The sequence below is a fragment of the Lissotriton helveticus genome, chromosome 12 (genome assembly GCF_964261635.1).
Source record: "Lissotriton helveticus chromosome 12, aLisHel1.1, whole genome shotgun sequence".
Classification (NCBI taxonomy): domain Eukaryota; kingdom Metazoa; phylum Chordata; class Amphibia; order Caudata; family Salamandridae; genus Lissotriton; species Lissotriton helveticus.
In genome coordinates, this window is record NC_136073.1 from 232,157,551 (window position 1) to 232,184,213 (window position 26,663).

At 46.0% G+C, this 26,663-nt stretch overlaps 1 protein-coding gene across 1 annotated transcript in view; it reads left to right on the plus strand.

Moving 5' to 3' along the window:
* The window catches only part of ZC3H18 (zinc finger CCCH-type containing 18), a 529,005-nt gene that overhangs the window by 185,293 nt on the left and 317,049 nt on the right, over positions 1–26,663 (plus strand). Inside the window, exon 7 of the mRNA XM_078670778.1 lies at positions 17,944–18,112. Within this exon, the coding sequence (XP_078526904.1) occupies positions 17,944–18,112 (169 nt within the window). The remainder of the gene's footprint in view (positions 1–17,943; positions 18,113–26,663) is intronic.

Below are 26,663 nucleotides of genomic sequence, written 5' to 3' on the forward strand. Positions count from 1 at the left end.
CTTGCTCAGAATATTGAAATCTAAATTAAGCATGGAGAGAGAGGCTTGTAGTCCCTCACTCCAGCCCCTTGTTTCTTGGACTTTGGGAGAGGGATCACAAGCACCGTCTGGGTGGTGCCCACCCCCCCTTATACGCCTCTGCATATAACACAACAAGGTATGGGGCTAGTATGTCAATGAAATGCTGGTAGAACTCAGCCGGAAGGCCTTCGGGCCCCGGCTACTTACCGCATGGTAACGCCACAATGATGGCCCTGACTTCCTGCAGCGTAATTGGGTCTCCGAGCTCTTCCCGAGCTTCATCTTCTAATGTTCGGAGCTGTAGGGGATCTAGGAAGTGTTGTTTATCCTGAAAGGGACCGCGGTCGGAGCCTCGTATAGTTTTTCGTAATACATCTGGAATGAGCCATTGATTACTTTTGGATCATATGCCACATCTCCCGAGTCCAAGCCCAGTTGCGTGATGGGTGCACCCCCAAACTCCGGTTTAAGCAGCCTCACCAATAGCTGTCCCGCTCTTCCCTCCTCCCTTTGCACTCTGTATAAGTAGTATTTATAATGGTAGCACCGCAGCTTGCCCTGCGCGTCATTATAGCGTTCCCATGTTTTCTGTAGAGACACCTTGTTCCCCCCCTGTAGATGATCAAGTCTGCGAATGTTATCTTCCAATTCCAGAAGCTCCCGACGCAGTTCCCTGTGAGCCCCCCTTGCCTGACCCACACAGTGGCCCCTGGCGACCACCTTAAATGCCTCCCATTCCATCTGAGGAGAGGAGACTGTACTAGTGTTAATAGGGAAATTTGTTTCAATTAGTGTAAGCAATGAGGCCGTAAAGGAGGCATCGTCCAGTAATGACGCATTTAATTGCCATGTGGGAACCGGAAGGCACCTCCCAGCTGGTTGATACAGTATAAGAAGTGGACTATGGCCTGACAGGGTATGCCCCAGATATTCAGCATGCGAGACAGAGCTATTAAAGGTCAGTGAACAAAGGAGTGCGTCAAGCCTGGAATGTACCTGATGCACCGGTGAGAAAAAAGAGAATTTTCTGTCTTACATGTTGCAATCTCCACGTATCCTCAAGACCCCAGTGTGACATTCAAGTATGGAAACCCATTGCCGTACGGTGAGGTGGAATTCCCGGGGATGGGGGCTATCCATCGCAACTTCAGCAACACAATTAAAGCCCCCCCCCCCCCCCCTAAAATAAGATGGCCAGACATTTGGAGAGCAAATGGGGCAGAAAAAGACTCCAGGAAGCCAACCTGGTCCTGGTTGGGTGTATATATATTGACTAATGTCACCTCCTGTCCCGCTAACCTCCCCGTAAGTAGGACATACCGCCCCTCCGGATCGAGCCAGGAGTGTTCGAGGGCAAAGGGGATCCCTGGCTTCACCCAATTAATACCCCCCTAGCAAAGGCAGAGAAATTGGTAGGAAAAATCTGCCCTCTCCATCTCCTCTTAAACCACTCAGCCTCTACCCTGTTAGGGTGGGTCTCCTAGAGGAATGCAACATGCACGTCTCTACGCTGCAGATAGGAATAAATGTTGTGGCGTTTGGCCATTGTTCCTATTCCCAGAATGTTCCATGTAAGGAACCTTACAGTATTAGGTGTGCTTGCCATGCCCACAAGTCTGCGCCCCACATCCACTGGGAGTGGACCCCCACCCATGCTCACCCTCCTGTACACCCACCCTCCTCTGCAATCCTCAAAGCAAACAAAATCGAACAGATAAACCCCCAGTCTGAACAACTCACAAACCCCAGGGCAGCCTGACACAACAGTCACCCAAACGACATGTGACACATAGCCCTTGATGAGGCCCTAACCCAGGAAGACCCTCAGTGGGGGGTGAACCAGTAAAATCATTGATCTGGCAAACAAACAGTCTTGAGTGCGCCAGCCCCTCCAATTTCAGGTCAGCTCGAGACTAGGGTCCGCCAGCGCCGGACCAGCCGTGGCTAACTATCCAGGATCGCCTTTAAGTTAAAACCGTCTCAGATTATTTCATCAGCCGTGTTCGGTGTTACCACCAGCAGCTTCACGATGTCACTGTGAGGTGTTGGAGTCGGCGTTCCTCATGTCCCTGGATGTGCAAGCCCCCCACCCCCTCGATGTACTCCTGTCTTGCATGATGCCGCCACCGCCTGGAGAACTGCAGCTCTTTCCTTCTCTGTTTGCGAGGCGGTTGGCTTCTTAGGAGCTCCCCTGAGGGGACACCTTCCAGCGCATTTCCCTATCTCCGGCTTTCTCCCAGCGAATTTCCCTAGCTCTGGCTTTCTCCTCATCTCGGATCCAGTGCCCGTGGGCCGGGAGGTCAGAGCCCTGTAGGACTCCAGCCACTCCCAGGCTTCTTCGGGATTGCTTCAAAAATGTGTGTCACCCTCCAGGAGGATCCGCATTTCGGCTGGAAACATTAAAGAATATTGGAGACCCTCTTCCCTCCATGCTTTCTTGACCTCCAGGAACAAGGTCTGCTTCCTCTGCACCTCCAGGGTATAGTCCGGGAGGAGGAAAACTTTGCTGTTAACAGTATAGGGGGCCCTCCGTACGCGCCTTCTGCAGATGTGTATCCCTGTCCCGGAAGTAAAGCAACTGGGCCACCACTGACCGCGGAGGACACCACGGCGCCAGCGGCCTGGCCAGGACTCTGTGGGGCCTTTCAAGGGTGTCGAAGGTCGACACCCTTCGGTCGACCCTCGGTTTTCATCCACTGTTCTAAGTAGGACACCATGTCGCTGCCCTCAACACCCTCCTAGAGCCCCAGGGCTCGGACATTGTTCCGTCTGTTGTGCCCCTCCGCGTCCTCAGCCCGTCTCTCCAATACGCTCACTCTGTCCATGAGGGCCCCCATCTGCTGCTCCAGGGCCTTTTGGACGGGGGCTATAACGGTGAGACTGGACTCGGTCTGCTTCACCCTCTCGGAGAGTTTCTTATGCTCCTCTCGCAGGAGGCCAAGCCCCACCGCTACTGTTCTGATGTCCTGGTGGAGGATGGCTTTTGTATCCGCTATGGCCTCCAATATTTTACTCAGCTACACTGGGTCTTCCAGGACAGGCCGAGTCTGCTCTGGAGCACCATCATCCAGGTCATGTGGGCCCCAGTTTGACGACCTCAAGGTTTTCCCATTGTGCTAGTGAGGCCACACGGCCGAGAAGACTCGTCAGGGGAGAAAGGGCAGCTCAGCAATACGCTCCGAGGCCCGCCAGGCACCCTGCGGACTAGGACTATGGCAGGCACGGTGCATTCATTGGGGCGTGGGGGCGTAGCCCCCCCGCCTTCAGCTCCCTCGGCATCTCTGAACTTAAGTAAACTGAATTAGTGTACTTAAGTTCAAAGAGGCCAAGGGAGAACTGACAATCATGTCTGTCACCACGACGTCAGACCGCCCACCACTTCAGAGTCTGAAGGGGGTGGGCGGTCTGGCGTCATGTTGACTGACATGATTGTCAGACCAGTGGGGGGCAACAGGCAGCAGCACAACACAAGTGCGCATGAGTGGGGACGGAGGGCAAATTTTCGCACCGTGCCCACTCATGAGCACTTGTGTTTTGACTTGTTTGTGCATGCCCATTAGGAGCCCTTTGGGCTCCTAATGGACGTGCGGCGGGCGAAGAATAGCCGTGCCCTGGCGCTGCTGGCAGCGCCAGGATTGGCTGAGAGGGGCTGTAGGCGCCAACGGACGGACTTGGGCGGCGCGGACCAGCTCAGGACCTCGGGTAGGATAAGGATTTTGAAAATGCATTTTAATACCCCCTTCCCCCCCCCTCCCCCTCCCCCCACTCCTGTGCAACACCGCTTCCCCCCCCCCCCCCACCCCACCCCCCCGCGCAACACTCCCCCCCACGAGCCGCGACTGCGGGGGGCTCTCCCCGCGTTCAAACAGTGAGGGGAATCTGCGGGCTGACCTAGAAGATGAGTTGTGGTGACCCGTTTCTGCGCCGGGGATTGGGTTCCCCGTGTAAGCAGAGGAGAGGATGTTCCCCGATTCAAACCCTCATTGTGTTTGGAGCTCGCCTCTCTGTTCCTCCAAGTCTTTAGGAGAAAGTGGGAAAGTGTGTGTGTGTGTGGTGGTGGGAGGGCCAGGGGGGTTCACTGCAGACATTGAGGGTAATGGGGAGGGTGGGGGTCATCTCCAAAAGTGTATCTCTTTGGACAGCAGAATTCGAAGGTGCGCGAGCGGCGTCAATCACTGCACTGCATGACAAGAAAAGTAAATGGATGCTGCAATTATTGAAGTACGTACTTAGCTTCAATTAGTTAGTATCAATTAACGTTCAGAGTCCAAATGGCCTTTAAACCCTTCCTTTTCCCGACCAAGCCCTTCACCGGTATTCTCTACCACTTATCACAATAAATTGTCTCCTTTCTTATTCCCGTTGTATCATTTTGTTCTTCAGCCACCTCTCCCCAACCAACCTCTCTTTCTCTCTTGCTTTCATGGTTCTTGCTTTCTAACTCCATCCCTTCTCCCCGCGCTCCGTTCTCTGCTTTTTTGTCTGCAGTTTTCTCTGTTCTATCCCTGCTCTCACCATGGTTTCTCCTTTATTTTTTACCCGCCCGTATCGCTCCCTCTCCAGTTTTTCTCTTGCTATCCCTGAAGTCTTCTGTTTTTCTTAATGCTTATCTGAGGTGTGAAGGGTGGCTCTCGCGAGTCTGTAGGACACTTCAACCATCAACCTACACTGACCCTGGTGCACACTGTAGAGTGTAATAAGACAGTTTGTGTTTGCGTTGGGGGTAAGGGGGGTTCTATGATTGCTTTCTCTCACCAGCAACAGCAGCCCGATATGCATTCAGACCTCCCCATTTCCACACTCCGGCGGCCCCTTCCCCACGCCTCACCAGTTTCAGATGTCACCAGCCGCCCCTGGACTATGGCGGTCGGGGAATCCAAACACCACTATTTCCCAGGATGCTCCCTAGATAGGGGTTTCATTACTCTATGGGCCAATTCCACACTCAAACCTCTGCCCCCACAGGAGTCCAGGGCAAGCGTTGCACTCCTTTGTTGACAATCCTCCGCCTTTTTCTCCAGGAGGTCCGGGGATGCCCCCTCCTCTCGTAGCTCCCGTCTTCTGCAGGAGAACCCACTGCGGTCCAGAGCCATTGACCCAATCCAGGTGGAACTGGGCCCCTTTGCACACTTTCCACAGCTCAACCACGGGCCAGCTCAGTCTCAATATCCACTAGGCCACCACATCAGCCCCCATGGGGGCCCGGTCTACTCCAATCAGTCCCAGAGGAAGAGGGTATGGCGTACTCTGGTCTCCTCAGTGCCCCAGGCCCAGATTATCTTTTTAGGTGGCAGCGGCCAGTTCCAAAAACTGTTGTCCAGCCCCCATAGGGTCAAAAATTGTGACTCAGAAAATTGCCCAGGCAACACTCTGACACGATGCATGTCGCAGTCCACCGTTGTCCCTCCACTACTAATCACTGGTCCTGGGACTGGGCTCCGCCTCAGCAGTAAGGCTGGTGATGTAGCCTACGCCATAATCTTCGAGCCCGACCGGGCTCAAATGACCCTGCATGCTCTGCACACTGCCACCGACAGCCACAGCGCAGTGTAGCCCCGTACCTATGCGCCAATACAGTCTCCGTGTTCCAGCCACCTTGCACATGGCACTGTAAATCGCTGTGGGCTGCCGCCTGCGAGCCCGCAATCGCAGATCGAACTTCAGCAGAGCCCAAACGCCGCTCCGCTCTCCTGCGTGAATCAGGCCCTGCCGCCATCTTGACCGCATCGATCACTAGCAGCCTCCGAGGGCCCAGACTCTCTACAGCCACCCAAAAGACAGGGACCAGCTTTCCAGCATCACAGCACCAACCGGGCAGGTTTGCAGCGTCCCCCGGTCTCCAGCTGCTTGGGATTGTGCTTATAATTGTCTGGGCCGGCGCGGAGCTGCAATCACACGCGTCCGCCATACTCTGCTCCTTAGCCACGCCCCCAAACACTCTTCCTTTTTTTTACTAATTAAAATGTTGCTTATTCTCAACATTGCCTATCCAGATATTCATCATGATTATAATTTATCCCCTGAGTCTTCCATAGCTTTGGCATATGAGCACGTCACCAGGTCTGTAAACTGCACTTTTAACAGCATTAAGTGCATTTGAGCTGAGTACTTTTTATGAGGGCAACTCGGTGTACACTAGGAGATTTAATTTGTGTAAGATAGCTCAGTTGCTTCTTGTGCTTGCTGCAGAAGGCTGTAGGCTTCCCCGCTCGTTCTCTTCCATGAGAACCTGACTCAATCTTTCACCCCCCCAGATCAAAAATATAAACGTGTGCCATTCAGTTTGTTATAGTTCAGGGAGGTACTGCGTCGTGACACTTTTTTTGTGTTTGTTTTTCAAACTGCCCATCAGGTCTTCAGAGAACCAGGGAAACTTCTTTTAACTTGTTTGCTTGTAGCAGGAGGACGCGCGCAGCGGGAGCCCCGCTGGCGAGCCAAAGGCAAGCCCGTCTGCGCCTGGACAGCGCCAGAACCCCTGGCCACTGCCAGAGCCAGGGTACCGGACTGACATACGCCGCCACCGCCCTCAGCGCACTCAACACCGGAAGACCAACCGCCTGCTACCGAGCCACCCCGAAACGCACCCACGGACCCTTCACCTGCCTAGCCTGCAAATTCACCTGCCTCCAATCCTGCACCCCGCCCGCCGGACCTAACATCAACAACAACCACCTCAAGTGCATCCTCAACACCCGCCCCATCCACAAGCACGCCATCGAACTCTGGGACCTCCTCGACACAACAACACCGGACGTCACCTTCCTCACGGAAACCTGGATGAATGCCTCCTCGGCCCCCGACATCGCCATAGCCACCCGGACGGCTACAAGATCACCCGGAAGGACCGCGTCAACCAAACCGGAGGAGGAATCGCCATCATCTACAGGAACACCATCAGCGTCACGACCAACGCCGAAGACACACTCTCCACCGCCGAGCACCTACACTTCCAGATCCACACCGACTCTCAGAAGAACCCTCATCTACAGACCCCCGGGCCCGCACACACAATTCAGCTAAACCATCGCCAACTTCGTCAGTCCGCACGCACTAACCTCACCAGAATACATCCTCCTAGGGGACCTGAACTTCTACCTGGAGAACAACAATGACAACAACACCACCACCCTACTCGACAACTTCGCCAACCTCGGACTCAAGCAACTGGTGAACACCCCCACCCACTACGCCGGCCACGCGCTGGACCCCATCTTCTCCGCTAGCAACCACGTCTCCTTCAGCTACTCCACCGGACTACACTCCACCGGACTACACTGGACCGACCACAGCTGAATCCATTTCACCTACAAGAAGACCACATCCCACCACCGCACGCTACAGATCCCCCGCAGATGCTGGAGCAAAGTCACCACGGACCAGCTAACCACATCACTGAGCCAGAACCCACCAGCCGACACCTCTGAAACCAACGACCCAGCTCACAGTCTCGCACAGTGGATCACCAACTGCGCCGACAACCTTGCTCCACTGAAGAACCCCCCAGACGAGACCAGCAACAGAAAAACCACATGGTTCACCGACGCCCTCAAAGACTCAAAGAAATCATGCCGTACTCTCGAAAAAACCTGCCGCCACGAACGGACGACAGAAAACATGACAGCCCTCAAGAACGCCACTCGCGAACACCACCAGCTGATCCGCACCACCAAAAGGACATCGTTCAAAGAGCGGCTGGACAACAACACCCACAACAGCAAGGAACTCTTCAGCATCGTAAAAGAGCTCTCCAACCCCAGCGCCAGCAACAACGACATCACACAGTCGCAAGACCTCTGCAACTCCCTCGCCACGTTCTTCTACCGCAAGATCGCAGATATACACAACAGCTTTGACGCCCAGACTCCGCCTCCAATCACCAAACCAACGACCACCACCCTAAGCGACTGGACCCCCTCAGCACAGAAGACACCACCCACGTCATGAACACCATCCACTCTGGCTCTCCCTTTGACCCATGCCCCCATCACATCTACAACAAAGCCGACACCATCATCGCACCCCACCTCCGGAACGTCATAAACAACTCCTTTGGATCAGCCACCTTCCCAGAGAGCTGGAAGCAGGCAGAGATAGATCAACGCCCTTCTGAAAAAACCCACAGCTGACCCTAAAGACCTCAAGAACTTCCGCCCCATCTCTCTTCTTCCCTTCCCGGCTAAAGTCATCGAGAAGATCATCAATAAACAGCTGACTGCATTCCTCGAGGCAAACAACTCGCTCGACCCATCCCAATCTGGATTTCGAGTCAACCATAGCACCGAGACAGCCCTCATCGCAGCCACCGACGACATCATGCCCCTGATGGACAACGGGGAGACAACCGCCCTCATCCTCCTAGACCTCTCAGCCGCCTTTGATACCGTCTGCCACCGCACCCTAATAACCCGCCTCTACAACACTGGGATCCAAGGAAAAGCACTGGACTAGATCACCTTGTTCCTCTCCAACAGAACCCAGAGAGTCAGCCTCCCACCGTTCAGCTCCACGGCCACCAAGATCATCTGCGGCGTACCTCAAGGCTCCTCGCTCAGCCCAACCCTCTTCAATATCTACATGAGCCCCCTCGCTGCCATCGCACGCAAACACAACCTCAACATCTCTTACGCCGACGACACCCAGCTGATACTCTCCCTCACCATAGACCCAACCACCGCCAAAACCAACCTCCAGGAAGGAATGAAAGACGTCGCGGAATGGATGAAGCTCAGTCGGCTGAAACTGAACTCGGACAAGACGGAGGTCCTCATCCTCGCACAATCCCCATCCGCCTGGGACGACTCCTGGTGGCCCACAGTGCTGGGCACTGCACCGACACCCACGGACCACACACGCAACCTGGGACTCATCCTGGACTCCTCAGTCACAATGACTAAACAAGTCAACGCCATCTCATCCTCATCCTCATGCTTCAACACCCTGTGCATGCTCCGAAAGATCTTCCGGTGAATCCCCACAGAAACCAGAAAGACGGTCACCCAGGCCCTCGTCACCAGCCAACTGGACTACGGGAACGCCCTTTATGCAGGAACCACAGCCAAACTTCAGAAACGACTTCAGCGCATACAGAACGCCTCCGCATGACTCATTCTCGACATCCCTCGCCACAGCCACATATCTGCCCACCTGAGAAACCTGCACTGGCTCCCCGTCAACAAGAGGATCACGTTCAGACTCCTCACACACGCACACAAAGTGCTCCACGACATGGGCCCCGAATACCTCAACAACCTCCTCTCGTTCTACACTCCTACCCGCCAGCTCCGCTCCGCCAGCCTCGCCCTCGCAACCGTCCCTCGGATTCGCAGAGCCACCACCGAAGGAAGATCATTCTCCTACCTGGCCGCCAAGACATGGAACTCCCTCCCGCACACCTACGACTGACCCAGGACCATCTCACCTTCAGGGAACACCTCAAGACCTGGCTATTCGAGCAGTAGCGCCCCCCCTCTCCCTTCAGCTCCTTGAGACCCTCGCGGGTGAGTAGTGCTCTCTATAAATGTATTGATTGATTGTTAGCATTTGTACAGCTCTGTGGAAAAGGCCAGAATAAGTTAGTGTTTGCCTCGCCCCACTGGGGACATGGGCAGGGAACATACCCAGCTTTATCACCCCCCACCACCTCTCCTCTGTGCGACAAGATGGCGCAGCCAGGTGGGTCAAGTGATGAGACAGACGGTGGCTTTCCCTTCTTCACCAGTGGCTGCAGGCAAGGGAAAGGCAGCAACATATGAATAAAAAAAACACAAAACTTCCAGATGGGAAAGTACCTGACCAGAGGCTCAGTAACCTACCAGGACTTTCTTCTCTTTGACACAACACTACGTTCTTGAGCTTTTACTTGCAGCTTCGGCGCTGCATCTCCCCATCCACAAAGCAAGGAAAGGGACCAGTACAACAGACTGTTACTAGGTGTCACTGTGGAGTTGTAAACGGACTTCTATTAGCCACATTAGGCACTGCACGCACACCTAGTAACAGCCTGTGGTACTGCACCCTTTCCTTGCTTCATCCATTTGCTTTTCTTACTTCTGCTATTGCAGGGATGTTTTTACAGGGGAAAAACATAATTTGCAAAGCTAATCGCTCCAACTATCACTAATGCAAGACCTATTGCATTGCAAATGCTTGTTATACCTGGTGCCCACTTTATCCTCTCCCTATTTGCCCACAGAGTGGCAACCATTGTGGGGTTATGGACATTGATCACACGAGGTTGGGATTCATCTCGTACACTGGAGGTATGGAATTCAGTACCAAGTGGTACACCAAGCTATGATTACATTATCAGTACTCTTATTTCAAAACTTTGACTTAAGCACTTCAGTAATCTTTGTTATCTTTCCTCTTGTGCATATGCCTGTATTCTAAATGGACACCGGATTTAGATGCACCTTTCAACTAGTCACTCTCGCAAATGTGCATGATCTGATAATTCACCACCAGCTATGATTTTCGATGAGAAATGGTTTAGTCTTGGATCTAAGACCAAAGTTTTATTTTTATTATAATAGGAGTTCTCATGTGTTTTCACAAGTATGCCTACAAAGAATATCAAATTGGAAGGAGGTTTTCTTTGCACACTTGTGCAGTGACACTTGACTTCTACCAACAACTCTTTACTAGGGAATTTGGTTTCTAAAACATTTTCTGTGTGTTTTTACAAAATTGTATACACCAGCCCTAAAACAACCTCAGGCCTGCGTGCCAGACTAGGGTGAAACACTTGTTGGCTATTTTGCTTCTCGCTTTATAATGAAAGCATGAAATGGAAATAAAATGAACAAAAAACAAACTTTCGAATGGAGAAACTGGTCTCCTTATTACTCATACATGTAATAATGTGTAGCAGTGATATTTTGATAAAGTTTCATTGACAAATGCATTTGCTACTTAAACCCGAGGAGTGAGCTAATTCTAGGACAATATATACTAGGTGATCACCACTCTATCTTTGTTACCCTCAACGGATTGAGATGGTATGATGAGAGTGGGAGAAAGCTGTAAGTGAGGCCTTAAACTGCCATGTTAGCTCAAAAGCCATTGCCTATTTAAGTCAGTAGAAGGTATAACAAATGTATGAAAGGGAAGCGTTTAGATCCACAGGTTTAGATTTGGATATAACTCCCGAGTAGGTAGTGTTCAGGCCACTGGGTACCACTGGTTATTTTTTTTCGGTGTGTTCCCTTTCCCTTCCTTGTGTTTTTTATTTGGTCGTGTTCAGGCTGTTTTCACTGTTTTGCAATACTAGCCTGCCATCCAAATAAAGGTTGGGGTTTTCAGTCCTTCTCCTTCTTTTCCTGGCTTGATGGCGCAGGGGCTGGCAACTGACCATCCTATTTCAGAAGAAAAACAAAGTCCCTGAAAGGAGAAATCAGTTCTTGTGTAGTTTGTAATGAAACAACTTGGCAGGAGACAATAACCAGGAATTGGCATGCAGCCCCAGCTCTTTAGAAAAGCCAGCTGACTGATACAGAGCTCTATTAACTCGTCAGGCCATGCCCCACCCTTGCAGGAAGATGGCAAAAGCTCAGAAAAAAATGTGGTAAAAACAACTTTGATTTTGCCAAGGATAAGGCATTTTTAGGTCGAGCCTACCTTATAGCACTGGGTCTGGTTGTGAAAAAAATATTGTGGGCTTACCAAGAGCATACAGGGGCTTGGAGCCCACTCATTGCTTACCATTGGTTAGGTTTCTGGTCATAGTCATTTGCCTATTTCTTAGTTTTTCTTATTTGTGTCCCATTGTGTCAATCTTATGTTTGTCCATCCCATGGAGCAAAACTTCATGACATGTCTTTTGATGGACTGGCTTATATGCTTCCACTACTTGCTTTTCAAACACTAACTTTTCTTTTTGAATAAGCACACCACAAGAGTGCATGTATTTTCCAGATGAGTTCCATCATGTACTTCTCGGCCCCTGTTTCTCACTTTCCCTGTGTGCTTCTCCCCGTGTCCTCCACCCAACTGTTGCTTTTTCACATGTGGGCTGCTGCATCACCTGCTCCACAATAATATCTTGCCTGTTACTTCTCCTTCTCCATCCCTGCCCTCTGTTGCTTCCATCCCCTGTCCTTCAGTGTTGCATTCCCCCACCTGAGCCCTCCTTCCCTGGTGTCCATTATTTCATCTCCCCATCCCAGGCTCTGTTGCTCACTCCAACCCTGCGCCCTCCTTTACTGTTGCCTGTTGCTTTTCTTCCCCGCTCTCACTGTGTTGCCTTACGTGCGGCCTTCGTGTTGCTCCCCACCCATGCCCTCCACGAAGCTCCCCATATCTTGTCATTTTGCAGGTGCGTGCGTACCAAAGAAAGAGACACGGCCTGACACATAATAGGCTTTTTCAGATTTAGCAATGCTCCACAGCATCATGGATGTGGCTAAAATCCTTTGACAAAGCCAGTAGGTCTCAAAGCCGAGACCGATTGACTTTAACACTTGTTTCGACAGGTAGATGAGCAATGCACTTACCCAGGCTGTAGATCTCTCTCCCAGGCAGTCCTTACTCCCTCTACATCACCTTTCTGATGATGAGGATGATGATGATGATGAATCTGCTGATAGGTCTCAAATAAATTAAAGCAGAAAAAAACTATGCGTGGACCAGATGGACTTATTCCAAATGACAATAAAGCTGGACTTAAGCTTTGAATGTATTAATGGGTCACGGCCAAAATCATGTGGACCACCACAGGAAAGGCTGCAGGGGTACCAACTCAGCTGCTGGCCACCTCTGTGGCTTTCACTGTATCCTGGCATAAGGGTACGCCTTGGCAGCTGGCCCGAAATAGGCAACTTCAATCGTACTGCTCCCCGCAATAAACATTTGGCATTCTCATTGTCGGAAAGTGCATTCCGGTTTCCCCACTGCCTCCCTGTTTGTGATGGGCAGCGATTCCCCACCCTGCCAGCTCTATTGAAGCGCCTCTTCCCCAGGAGAGACCTACATTTTGTCCGCCAAATAACTTCTAAAAAAATGTCCTGTAAACTAAATGACGTACCAAGTAACTGAGTTTTGGAGAAAGCATGTAAATCCCATTCAAACGTAATCAAACCAGTTTGTCTTCTAACCCTGAAAACATCAGGAAAATTACAAAAAGGAAGCTATAGAGGTTTCCCTCCCGTATAAGAACTGTTGTGGAATTTTAGTAAAGTTAGAATTTGCCATATTGACGTTTACACGTGTACCAATGAAAGAGGGCGCCGCCGCCCCTTCACTCGAAAATGCTGATTATGGATTCTTTCGAACTTCGGAGATAAAGAACATAGGTGAGAATATTTGTTGTTCAGCACAGTGTGGGTGTGCAGGGGAAAAACGCAAATATATGACGTTGTTCATTTAAATCACCCACTCGGGAGTAATAGAATAGCAGAAGGACCCGTAGCTCCATTCTCCTGCATAACTTCCACCTGGACAATAAAAATAAGTTGAAAGTATTGGCAAGTAAACCTATCCCCATTCTCTTACACACTCCCTATACCGCAGAAATGTGGAAGAATATAGCCTGACTTACCTCAGAGTATCACCGGAGGCTAGCAAATTGCACCTTTCGCTCAAAGGGTGGCGCGGCCACATCTTGGGAGAGAAGAAATGAGGCATGGCATCTCACCCACCTACTTGGAGAGCTGAGCTTTCAAACTTTGGAAATTACCAAACACTTGGCCAGCACAGCTTCTTACACCAGTGCTCTGGGGGTGGATGGCTCCAGTACTCTCTGACAGATACTCCCTTACAGAGTGCCTCACACACGCTGTCTTACGTTGCAAATAACCAACAGGTTGGCTCGGTGAGTTGCACACTTGCTACTGGCAAATGCTGTTATCCGTGAAACAAATTTCCCAACCATCACTGCCATTGAAATCGCAAAATGGATGAAAATTGTCTTAAATTTATAAAGCTTCTCTGCACTACGTAAGAGACATCCAGTCCTTTTGTTTATTCTTGCCCTGTTTTGTGTGAGAGGGGACAGGAGGGTGGGTGTATACAATCTCTGCAAAGTTTTCGTAGAGATGACTGTCTCTGCTAATCCAAGTGGAAAGCCGACCACAGACACTGCTAACCCGACTGAAAGTCCTTACACACACTGGAATCCATTTATTAGGGGGCTGTCACACCCCAAATACCCCCACCTACACACACCCCTTCAGGATAGTTGTGGTAACCTAGGACAATGTTTTTCTTATTAAAATGATTGACGTGAATTTTACACTGAATTTAACAGAAACCCTCTTTAATCAGTTGATTTTTTTGTTGTTGCTGCTACAGTGTGTACAGAGATGTTTAATGAAGGACATATGTGATCTTAAAGTGGCCTCTGCTTCTAGTTAAGTTGTTGCTATGTTTAATTGAAATGTTTAAACTACATCATTTAATTGTTTAAACATTTTGTTGAAAAGCGTGGGTGGGACTGGAACCTTGAGGCACTCCAATCATGACCGGGGTTCTGGTTGCAAAGGAGTAGTAACTTTGATTCTTTGCATTCTGTTTCGTAGGAACAATGCAAACAAATTTATGACCGGGCCTGATAGCCCCATACTTTTTTGAAGAACAACAATCGGGTTTTCATGTTTGACCATGTCAAATGCTGAGGACAGATCAAGAAGGATCAGTAGACAGGGTACATTTTGGTCAAGAGATCTCAAGGCGTCATCAACGATCTGTGTTAGGGCTGTTTCAGTACTGTGACCCACTCTGAAAGCTAACTGGTATAGGTCAAGGAGCTGAAACTATCAGTAATACTACCCTGCACAAGAGATTCATGAATAGTCGGGGACCAGAGTGGAAGAATGGCAGATTTGAGTTATTTTAAAAACTTGTTGGGTAGAGGATCTTTGAAGTGATTTGAAGGTTTTAAAAAAGCCATAGATTGGAGTAGCTCCACGTCAGGAAGTTAAAAGGAATTCCATGATGCATTGTTTTTTGGATGGTAAACTATGGGGTACGAAGTATGTGCTCTTGCTACCGTTAGCCAAGATGAAGGTGAGAGGGAGGTCAGAAGCAGCATAAGAGGTAAGGCGCGTTGCAGTTCGTTACATTTTTCTTGCCTTTTCAGTGAAGTGTGCTGAGAAGTCCTCCCCACTGGGTCAAGAGATCTTGGGTGCAGAGAGTTGAGTGGTTAGCTTGTTGTTTGATGATTTCTAATAGTTTTTTGGTTCTGTTTTTGACAGTCAAGCTGTGCCCTGAAGTGATCAGTTTTGGCAATATTGATATGCTTGTTTTATGAGGTTCTAGTCATCCTTAACTGTTTGAGGCTTGTAATGGAGGGTGACTTTCTCCATAGTGTGTCCGTAACCTTAGTTTGCAACGTTCCTCATTTAGGGAGCCATTACACCAGGGTTTGGACTGTTTGATCAGAATCCTTCTGAGTCGCTTTAGTGCAATTGTGTCAAAATATGTGTCGAGGTGAGGATATAATCGGTAACGTCATTCAGGTTAATCTTGTTAGGGGGTGGCGGAAGAAGATTATTGCTAATGGATGATTAATGTTGATGTCTCTCAGATTTCTAACCTGTTGTTTGGTTTTGAGCGGTTGACCTTGTCTGCCTAGAATCTTTTTCTTTGATTCAATGGATTCATCCAATTCTTTTACCATCGATTGGCTTAATGTCACTCTTATCTTCTTTCTTATTATTTGATGCTTGCCTTCCTCTTCTAGATTGTCCCACCCCTGGAGCATGTTTTCTTTACCACCTTCTTGAAAGGTTGATTTGTATCCTCCCACTACTTACATTGAGGAAGCTATATTTCTTTTTCACTCGGAACTCCCAAAGAGGGCATAATTTTTTTTGCGCTCTCCATTGTGTGACTTATTTCTACCTACCCCCTCCCTCAACCACCCCTTCGGAAAATACCTGTCCCCTGGCAATACGCCACTACTTCAACCCGCTCAGCTGGTATGTAAAAGCATAGCAACAAGTATATTTTTGCCAGGGTATGACAAAAGAGCAGCATCTAATGGTTGTTTTTGTATTATCTCCAGCATTTTATATATTGCAGAAATGCTCAGGCTTTGTCATACAAGGGTTTTTATTGTGCTGGGGGGCGTGTCGGCAGTTGCACTCACTCAGGTGGCGTTTGAGGCAGAAGATTTAAAAGTGACATGGCTGTAGAGGATGTCTTTTATCCTGTCAGCCCATAGAAGCGCTTATTGGGCTACTGCAGAGGATCAGATGACTGGATCGAAAGTAAATAAGGTATTGGCAGGCGTTTTACTTTAATCCCTCCCATGACGATCTCAGCTCGTCATGAGCCACGGTGCTCCGGTGCTCATGAGGAGCTGAGCTCGTCATGGCCCGTGGAACGCTCGCACACTGGGCTAATTCCCCTGCTGTGCTGAGCGTTCCATTAAACGGGAGTGGTTGTGACGGGCTCAGCTCGTCATGAGCACCGGAGCACCGTGGCTCATGACGAGCTGAGCTAGTCATGAGCATGGGGGCGCTGTGCGCGCCCCCAGCAACCAAGGGGTTAAACTTCATGAATCTTTTTTAATTCTGTTCAGTTTTCTGAGTGAAATGCATTAAAAAAAATGTAAGCCATTTATAAATATTGAAAATATTAAACTCAATATACAGTTTAGAAATACTATGATGTTTGTTTCCCTTCCAGTATTTTGATATTTTTTTCAACATTTCTAAACAATACTTACAAACCAGCATTGGCAGGGTCGCTTACTTTGCACTCTCATTATAAAGGTGAGATCTGTTTGCCAATGCTTCTTTGTTTATAGGACTGAGCAATGTTCATTCCACCAAAGTTTGACTCGTCTTCTCCTTTAAATATTACAAATAAGGTTTTGTTCTTAGATAGGCATTTCTGTAAACAGAAAAAATAAATGAGCTTTCTTGTGAACTTTGGACATTTTAATTGTACTAAGTATTTATTTTGCATTTCCTTTCATAATATATTCTACATGCAATAAAAATGTCAAAAAAATAGATATGAAAGGTTCAAGTTGTTTTGATGAAGACTGTGTGAACCCTCTTTATTGCTTCTTTGATGGCAGGTCCTCAGGTAAATAGATTTCAGTAGATTGTAGATTACAGAAGATGTAGTTTGAGCCTGATTAGAATTTAGGAGTTGAGAAAATTTGCCAAAAACTTGAAAATGTAGCTGTTTACAATTTCACCATGAAAAGGATGGTGAAATGTGAATGGATAAAACTGATTGGAAAGAGGGAAAATCCTGGTCATTACACGTGCCAGCAATGACGCCACACCTTGTTAGTACCTGAGTTATCAGGATTTTTGAGCTTGGTATTACTACGAGAAATAACTTACCACTACGCATGAGGCCCTTAGTCTCCAATCTTTTCTGATTACCCACTATTCTAAGTTTTGATTATGGTTTACATATGTCTCATTTTATGAAGTCCCATTCTTCGTAGCTCTATTTTTCTTATTGCAGCACTGGACAGATCTTTCTTTAGACCTTCATTTGAACCAGCTATCCTCAATGGGATATGCCAGTCACAGGAGGCGGAGAGGATTAAGTGATGGCCGGAGCTGGGTGCCCTAAGTTTTTCTACCTTTGCTCGTAGTCTTATCAGATTTTCTGTGCGTTCTACAAGTTTCCATTCCAAGGAGCACCTTCACAATGTTTTGCTGCAATTGCTCCTATGTGCGTAGGTGATTCTAGAGTTTTTGGGATAGATGACTTAACTTTTTTTCCATGTAACACAATAAGATGCTGCATCTTTTGTGACCTTTTAGCTTTAATTTGTATGTTACATTATGTATTAGTGGACCTGCTTGCGAGTATTGTGAACATCCCTGTGAAAGAACATCCCTGTGAAAGAACAGAAAGGTTCCCAAGATCAATAACTTGTTTATTTTACAAAGTTCACTATATGTATAGGTTTGTTGTCTTATGTCTAAAATGTTCTTATTTCTCTTTATGCAAAAGTGATCCCTATGCAGACGCATATGGTGACCCTGATATGGAGAGACTCTGGAGAGGCGGGCAGTATGAAAACTTTAGAATTCAATATGAAAACTTTCGAATCCAGTATGCAGATGCACCATATCAATATCGGGCAAATTTAGCAGCTGCAGCAGTCAATGTCCAAAAAAAGGTAAGTGCTGAGCTTTAGCTCCGGGATTGTCAACAAAGATGTAATCCATAATTGCTTTCAGAAAAATCCATAGGTTAGCAGATGCTGGTTACTTTTGTTATGACAATAAATTGTCATATTGCTCCTTTCCTTGTGTAGTTATTTTAGTGGTTCTCTTCTGTTAGCCGATTTCTCCTAATCTGATGTTAACAATCTGATGCTTTCCCACTGTGGGTTTATTTTCATGCATACTGATGTAGGACTCCAATCACTAACTCCAAATGTCATTTTGTAATTTGCTGTTCTTCATTTAAATGCTTACATAATGCTACGGCTTGATGAAACATTGACATTTTTCAAAGAAAAGAGTGAGCATTCCATAAACTCTTATTTTTGCTTTGCCAATCAGGATTCAGAGCAGGGCACAGTACTGAAACAGCGATCCTCCATATTGTTGACGATGCGCTACAGGCACTTGACCAAAACAAAGCATGCCTACTGATTCTCCTCGATCTGTCGTCGGCCTTCGACACCGTAAATCACGAAGCATTATTGTCCAGGTTACGGGACAGGATGGGTCTGTCAGGAATTGTGCTGAAATGGTTCATCTCTTTTCTACAGAACAGATCACAACGATTCCTGGTCAACCAGTCAATTTCACCTCCATGCCCTATTTCAATCGGAGTCCCTCAAGGATCAACGTTATCCCCAGATCTGTTTAACCTTTACGTTGAGCCGCTTACAGAAATTCTCCAAAAAGCACAGATATCGTATCACATGTATGCAGATGACACGCAAATATATCTAAAGATCTCTTCCCTAAAAGACCTGGAACGAGTGAACAAGGCTTTAAAAATGGCTCTGCAATGGTTAACTACCAACCAACTGAAGCTTATCGCCAACAAAACAGAGTTCCTACTAATCTCACCAGCAAGGAGCCGTACGGAAATAAAGGAGTGGACGAAAGTGGTGACTGCGCTAAACTGCACCCCAACATTAATCAAGTCAGCGAAATCTCTAGGAATCACTCTGGACGAGAATCTAGACATGAAAGCCCACATCAACTCAATGGCCAAGAATGCTCGATTCCACCTGAACTACTTAAGAAAACTGAAACCATTCATCTCAGAGGCGGATCTCAAATTGGCTATCCAATCCTTAGTTATCTCTAGGATTGAATATGGCTGCACCACCTTAGCGGGCTTACCAAAAATGTCCACAGCACCATTGAAAGCATGCCTAAACGCTGCGGCAAGAATTATCACCGGATCCAGGAAATACGACCATATATCGCCACACTTGAAAGCTTTAAGTTGGCTACCCTATGAAGCAAGAATCCAAATGAAGATAGCTTGTATCACCCATAAAGCGCTACACCACAACACCCCAGGATACCTAGCGAAGAAAATCCAGCTATCGGGAGGGAATCGACCAGCGAGGAGTACTGAAGAATTTCTACTACGGCCAGCCTTTTTCCACAAGAAAAAAACTTATGACAGAGCGTTCTCAGGAGCTGCCCCCAGAATATGGAACTCAATTCCTCCTATCATCAGGAAGATCCAAAATGTGGCATCATTTAAGCGAGAAGTAAAGAGCTTTCTGATGAAGAAATACACTACCTAGAATAGATCAGTCACGAACTGACAATGACCTAAACATCATACTTGTTTACACATTCTACCTTTGATAGAAATATTTCCACCTCTGACTTTATTTATCATCTACCTCTTATCATCTACCTCATATTTGCTGTCCGTATAATTGTTTGATATATATGTCTACCTAGAATAGATTAGTCACGAAATGTCAATGACCCACTATTTATACTTGCTTACACATTTTACTTGTGATAGAAGTATATCCACCATTGACTATATTTATCATCTACCTCTTATCATCTACCTCATATTTGTTGTCTGTATAACTGTTTGATATGTATGTCTTTCTCCTACGCCTTCATATGTTATTCGTTCCGATGCCCATATAACTGTTTGATATATATGTCTTTCGCATACGCCTATATGTTAAGCGCTCTGATACCCACGGGTCTTGTTCGCGCTATACAAAACTTTCTAATAAATAAATAAATTGTTCAGTGAGAATCTCTGTTAAAGCATTGTCCAACATTAATCAAGAGATTTGTGTGGCTAGACACTTGTGCATAATTGTTTTCGATAACTGATTCATGGCACTGCATTGTGCAGAGATTGTTGGATCGTTCAGCCAAGGCAGTGTAGCTGTGTAGAAAGAAAGGTTTGTCTTGGCACACCATGTAGTCAGGCCAATGCTCTGGACTAGAGACTTCTTGAATAGTTTGTCAAACTCTGCGAACTGATGCCCAAGTTAGCCCAGTTATGGGCTGACCTGGCACATGAGGAACACGGTCGCATTTGGCTCCTAGCAAGTGGGGATGACATGCAAAGCTATCATCTCAGCAGCAAACCTCCATGCCCACTTTAACCAGTGCTGGACAATATATGTGATGTGTCTTTGTCCTGAAGAAAGCGAAGCAGGCATCCTTTACCACCATTAGCACTGATAGAATCACCCATTGATCACTTTAGAATACGTTTTGCCATGTGAGACTTAAAAGGAAGATTTAGCACAATGTACATGATTATACCATCGTCTGCATATGAAGACACCGTTTGTCCATTACACTCCTCCAGAGGACATTAAATGCCTAAAGCCTCTCAAGGAATAAGATTTATATTATTAAACTGCTTAAATTTTTACAATTGAAATCATTAAAACGAATAACATAGAAGTATATGTATGAACAGTGTTGAATTGAACTAGAAATTTCTATCCATTTACTGTAAGATTTTCACAGAGGCGTTTCGTAGTTAGATATGTTTATACTATTAGAGTTTATTGCCTACAGTTGACTTCTTGGAGTTAGCAAAGTTAAATATTTTGCCACTGGTAAGAAGGTTTGTAGCACTGAGATTAGAGAAGTGTAAAGCATCACTGCAAGATGCAACTTTTGTTAGAAAACTTTCAAATCACTTTCTTTCATGATCACCATAAAAAGATCAGCGAACCCTACAGCTACACTATTTTGGAGGACAGCAAGAAAATCAATGAAGCTATGAATGCCTGTCACTTTAATATTTTGGCATGATCTAGAAGTTGGTTTGCGCTTCAGGAGTGCCCCAACCCAGGGCTCTCATCAGGCAATTTCTCCTCCAAATATTCCTTGCAAAAATTGTATTGTAATTTTGTTTATGTAGCTCCTACTACACCTGACAAGACATTGCAGTGCTTTATGGCGGGTATTACCCTACTCCAGAACCAAAGGATAGTGACTAGTTCAATGTTAATGATGAACCATCCCTGGCAGGGGAGCGTATCCCCACCCTTCTCTTTGCGGATGATACGCTCTTGTTATCTAAATCCCCAATGGGTCTCCAAAAACTTCTCAATAATTTCCAGTCTTTCTGTACAGAACGGGGCCTGGTAATCAATACCGATAAAACGAAATATCTTGTGATGAATCCCCCTAAAAAATCTTTGCGTCTCCCACAGTTGAACGCTGTACCTTTGGGGAGGGTGGATGTATTTGATTACCTAGGCATCCGTTTGTCGCACAATATGCAGTGGGCTCCTCACTTAGACAAAATGCTGCTAGCCCACAAGAGGGTAACAGGGGCTCTCCTGAAGGAGCAGCGCTCCTGTGCTATTAGACCTATAGCCCCCGTTATTGAAATCTACGCAGCAAGGGGAGTTAGCTCTGCTCTTTATGGGGCAGAGCTATGGGGCTCATGTAACATCAGCGAATTGTCAAGATCTGAGAGGAAGTTTTCTAGGGCCATTATGTCACTTCCCCAGGGTACACCTATGGTTCCATTAATGCTTTATTTAGGTTGCCGCCCTATTGGAGATTTGGCAAAGTTCCGGCCCTTACTTTTATGGGCCCGGCTGTGGCGAGTCCCGGAGCTTGCCAAATATGCTAAAGGGCTCTCTGAAGTAATGTCTTTACTGGGGTGGCACAGAATAAAATGGCTGAGAGACATGAAAGCCCTTCTGTGTAACTTGGGTCTAAGTGGAGCCTGGGCAAATAGGTCTTCTCCCCCAAAGGCAACACTCAAGAGTCTATACTGGAATTGGATTTTGACTCAACGGAGTACTAACCGTACATTGGGCAGACTTACGGAGGACTTCTTGAAATTCAAGGACTTGCCCATTCGGGAACTCTACTTAGATATCATTGAGAGACCATTCGATAGGACCCTTTATTTTAAATTCAGGACTGGGACCCTCCCTCTGCATGCTTTCACATCTCGGTGGAAACCGCCAGCACAGACTACAGAGTTTTGCCCCACTTGTGTATCCAGAAAAGAGTCAGTGGCACATTTTCTGTTTGAGTGCCAGGAGTATGCCCAACCAAGAAGAAGATGGCTTAAGCAACTGTGCCGCTTGTTAGGGACAGGGCATCACATTGAGGCACTACGCATTTAATGTCGGACTCTCGACCATTGTATGTCTGTGCCCTTTCCAAATTCTTATCATGGGCCTGGTTCATTAGAAGTAAAAGGCTTAAAGGAAATGTTTAATTCTTTTTTAATTAATTATTTATGATATGCTTCTTTTATCTGAAAATTAGGATTTTAAAGGCAAAATGTAATCAAATTTCTGTATTCTCCTTTTCTTTTAAAAAAAATGAAATTGTGTGTTTTTACTGTGAAGCTTTTATGATAAGTTTTTATCGAAATAAAGCCTTTTTGACTTGACTTGTTAATGATCATTGCTGATCACTGAATATTGTTGGTTATTGGGATTAGCATAGAGCTTTCAGTGGAAACATGTCATGCATTTACTCCAGTATCTTTAAGGTAGATTAAAGATACCAATAGTGGGAATATGCAAGTTAAAAACCATTATTGGTGGGGTGAATAAATAAGCTAGAGTTAATTAACTATTGTTGGTTTGCATGGATATGGGTTTAAAGAAGGAGAGTTTGTGTTCTGTGAAATGAGGTGGAGGAAGATTTGTCAAAATGCAGACAAACATGCAAGAGAGAGTAGGCTGCACTTTGAGAGAGTAGGCATGCAAAGGAATACGGAAAGGCCATTCAATAAAACAGAGGCAGACATGGAGAAAAATCTATAGTTTCATATCCAGGTTAATTTTTCATGCATCTTTGAGTATATAGTAGGGGGATGCTTTTTAAGATCGCATACTGTCTGAGGATGGGATGTAAAATTGTAGCAGGATCAGCATTAGTTTCATGTGACATATTATATTGTAGCATTTGCACAGTGCTTACCGGCCTTGTGGGATTCACTCAAACACCTAGCCAAGCAAATAGTACACTGCACCAAGAAATACAAAATTATGTGGACAAACCTGTCCCACAATGAAGACCTAGATGTAAACCTGCACAAAGCAAGTGATTAGACAGATTATTACAGAATAAATAAGATGTGGGCTTGGGTATTGCCTTCTAGATGTCAATAAACAAGACACAGAGGTAGATGGCATATGTTTAAAAATGTTCACCTTCAAATAAGGTGGAATACATTTTTAGGCATATCAGAAATGAAGGACAAAAATATTTGTCTGTATGTTCCCTTTGCCAAATGGCGCTCAGTCACCGAAAAAGTTCAGAATACCATCTAGTGCAAGTAATGGAAACTTTCTCCATCAATTATGTAACATAAAAAATGTTTCAAACGATTATATGCGTGATTATATGAATATAAATATAAATGTAGACCGAAGGCCTGCAGCAAACAAACTACAGACGTTTGCTCCAGTCAGGGAACACAATTCAAAACACTGCTGTTTATTGCATATGTGTAAGTCATTGACGCAACTTTCTAACATTTATATAGATGTGGTATTGAGTAGAGGGTCATTCTACCCATTTGCATCCTTGCTAATTTGTGTGTCTACCCACGTACGCGGAAGATATTTTCCAGACTTGTGTTATTTACTCTACAAAAGAAACCTATAAGTTCAGGCGAGCAAATTATACACGACCCCCATCTTGCTTTCTCTTCTTCCACAGCATGAGACCCAATGCTTTTTATTATTTTTAAGCCCAGCATAATCTCATTGCCAATCCTGGGGGGGAAACATAGCAGAAATGGATTGTTTTATTTATGTAACCCAGATAAATAATTGAATATGACAATTAGTATGGTGATTGAATGTACATTTCAGATGTGAAATGATTCATCATGCATTCAAATGAGATCACTTTATAGAAAGTGAAATGACTCCTCCAACAGCCAACCGAGATATACTCCTCTGTAAGTCTTGAAAACCCTCTCTATATTTTAAAGATTTGGTAACATTAGGTCTTGCTATGCAGTGGCAGAGGCAAACCAAACCTGAAACTGAAGGAACAGGTAGAGATTAAAAAAAGACACAGTGCTGTTTAATCTTTGAATTTGAGATGTGGCACCCTACAGGCTAGCATCAGTCTGCCGGCATCATGGTGGTTAAATGGGAACTCTGGTTCTGCCTTGCTACTCTTAGAAGATATAGTTAAATGGCTGTTGGGGAAGAGCATTTTTAGTTGCACATCATTCTACGTAGGGATATGTGAAACAGAAGCAGAGGCATGCATGACAGAAGTGATAGGAAGGAGGTGACTGAACAGTAGACTCAGGTCGTGAGACACTCTAAACACATGAAAATGCAAGACATTACTCTTATTAAACAGCATACCGTGTCCAGAATATAGGGTGAGATTGATGAAATCAGAAATCAAAATCTTCAGGTGCTCTCTAAAATAGTAGTATCAACTCTTCTGCTTAATATCTATCAGAGGCCATACTACATCAGCTGGACTTTGAAATAGGCTTCAATTGAGTCTGCCGGATAGGAAGGATGTGTCCTCCAATCCTGAACAGACACATAAATTCATCTCAATCATTAAGAGGCTCAATGAAAGGTAACTGAAGTACATATGGGCCTATCTTCTTTGCATGGCTTTCGCACTTGTTTATTCTTCAAAGTTCACTGTGTTGCCTTGAGACGAGCTGCTGTGTTGTGGTTGACGGGTGGTCAAAACATAGCTCTACTAGTCAGGCTGAAAGACACATAGGAACATGTATGGCAAAATCCTGACTACAGACACACGAGAAATGAAGGTGAGGCATAAATAAAAATAGCATGAAAAGTGAGAGGTCTGCCCTTGCAAATCTAGAGTGTGTGATTTGGTAAATAACTCTAGTTCTGTCTTCTTGAAGAAATACTTCTTTAACAGTGGGATCATTCTATGTTGCCATGTACGTGTTCCCTATTCAGTGTCTAAAAGTAAACCAGCAGGGACTGCAGTCATTATTTCTAAAGGCATACTTTCAAGAATGGAGGGAGTGTATAGGGGCCACACACCAGGGATTTTTATGGTGAAGCCATACTGCCCACTTATGCTCATTTTCCTGCTATTACATTTTATAATTTCATTCCGACATTTGCTTTCTGAATTTATAGCAAGGGAGATCATATTTTGTTTGGATTTTAATCTGATGTAAAGTAGGAAGTTGGAAAGGACACAGACATGTGACCTCTTCAGTAACAAAGAAGAACTTTGCTTTGTAAGATGTATGACACAAGTGACTCTCTGGCAACACCTTTTCCTCTTAAGCATGTCATTCTACATAGGAATATGTTCTTTCTTATTGTGTACTAAGTAAATCCGTAAGGACAGAGGTTTCAAGAATGGGTAAATACAGTCAGGCTACACTTCCCCATCAATATTTGCCTAAATGTGCCGCAAACACCAAGTCAGCACTTTTAACTAATGCTTCCTTGGTAGGGTACTTGATGACCTGGTTCCCCAAACATACATTTGGGATCAGAGACCCCTTCCGCATTCTTCTCGGGAGACCTCTCACTACTGTAAAACTTACACACACAATGTTCTGCTTAGGAGTAAATGAATTGCTGTTACTGCACTGACAAAAAGGCTTGTGACTAAAATGCTCCTGAACTTCTCCCTGCATCTTCAGTCACTAGCCAAAAAAGTTAGAATTATGGGAGACTGCAATCTCTAGGTTGATTTAGTTGCTATACACAGCCGGGCAATTTGCTTAATTGATAACATGGACTTTTTAGGATTCAATTAAGTGATTCACTGCTCTGCAGATATTGATGGCCAGTCCATCTATTTGATATTTGTTTGGCGTCTTATAATTATGAGCACTAATGCCTCCCCAATATCTTGGTCTGGTCACTTTGTGGTCCACACCACAAATAAGGTTCCTAACTTCTTCCAAATACAACATAGTCTTGTCAGTGCTTGAAAGGTTCCATTCTTACCTTTAAGTAAAGTTAGTCATTTAGACTTCCATCTAACTTATGGGGCCTTCAGGAGAAGCTGAAACGCTTTGGTTAAGAGCGACAACTGACAGTTTTCAATATTAAGGAGAAGTAAACCTCTCCTCATGTCAACTCTTAATTTTGAACTAACAAGAGCCTTGCTTTACCATGCATAAACTACTGCAGTAGCATCTATGCATGCCACCAAAATCGTAGTTACAGAAACTATCAAAAAAATGTAAAACCAAGCAGCAAGAATCTGCCTTGATCTCAAGAACTTTTGACCTACCTCATTTTG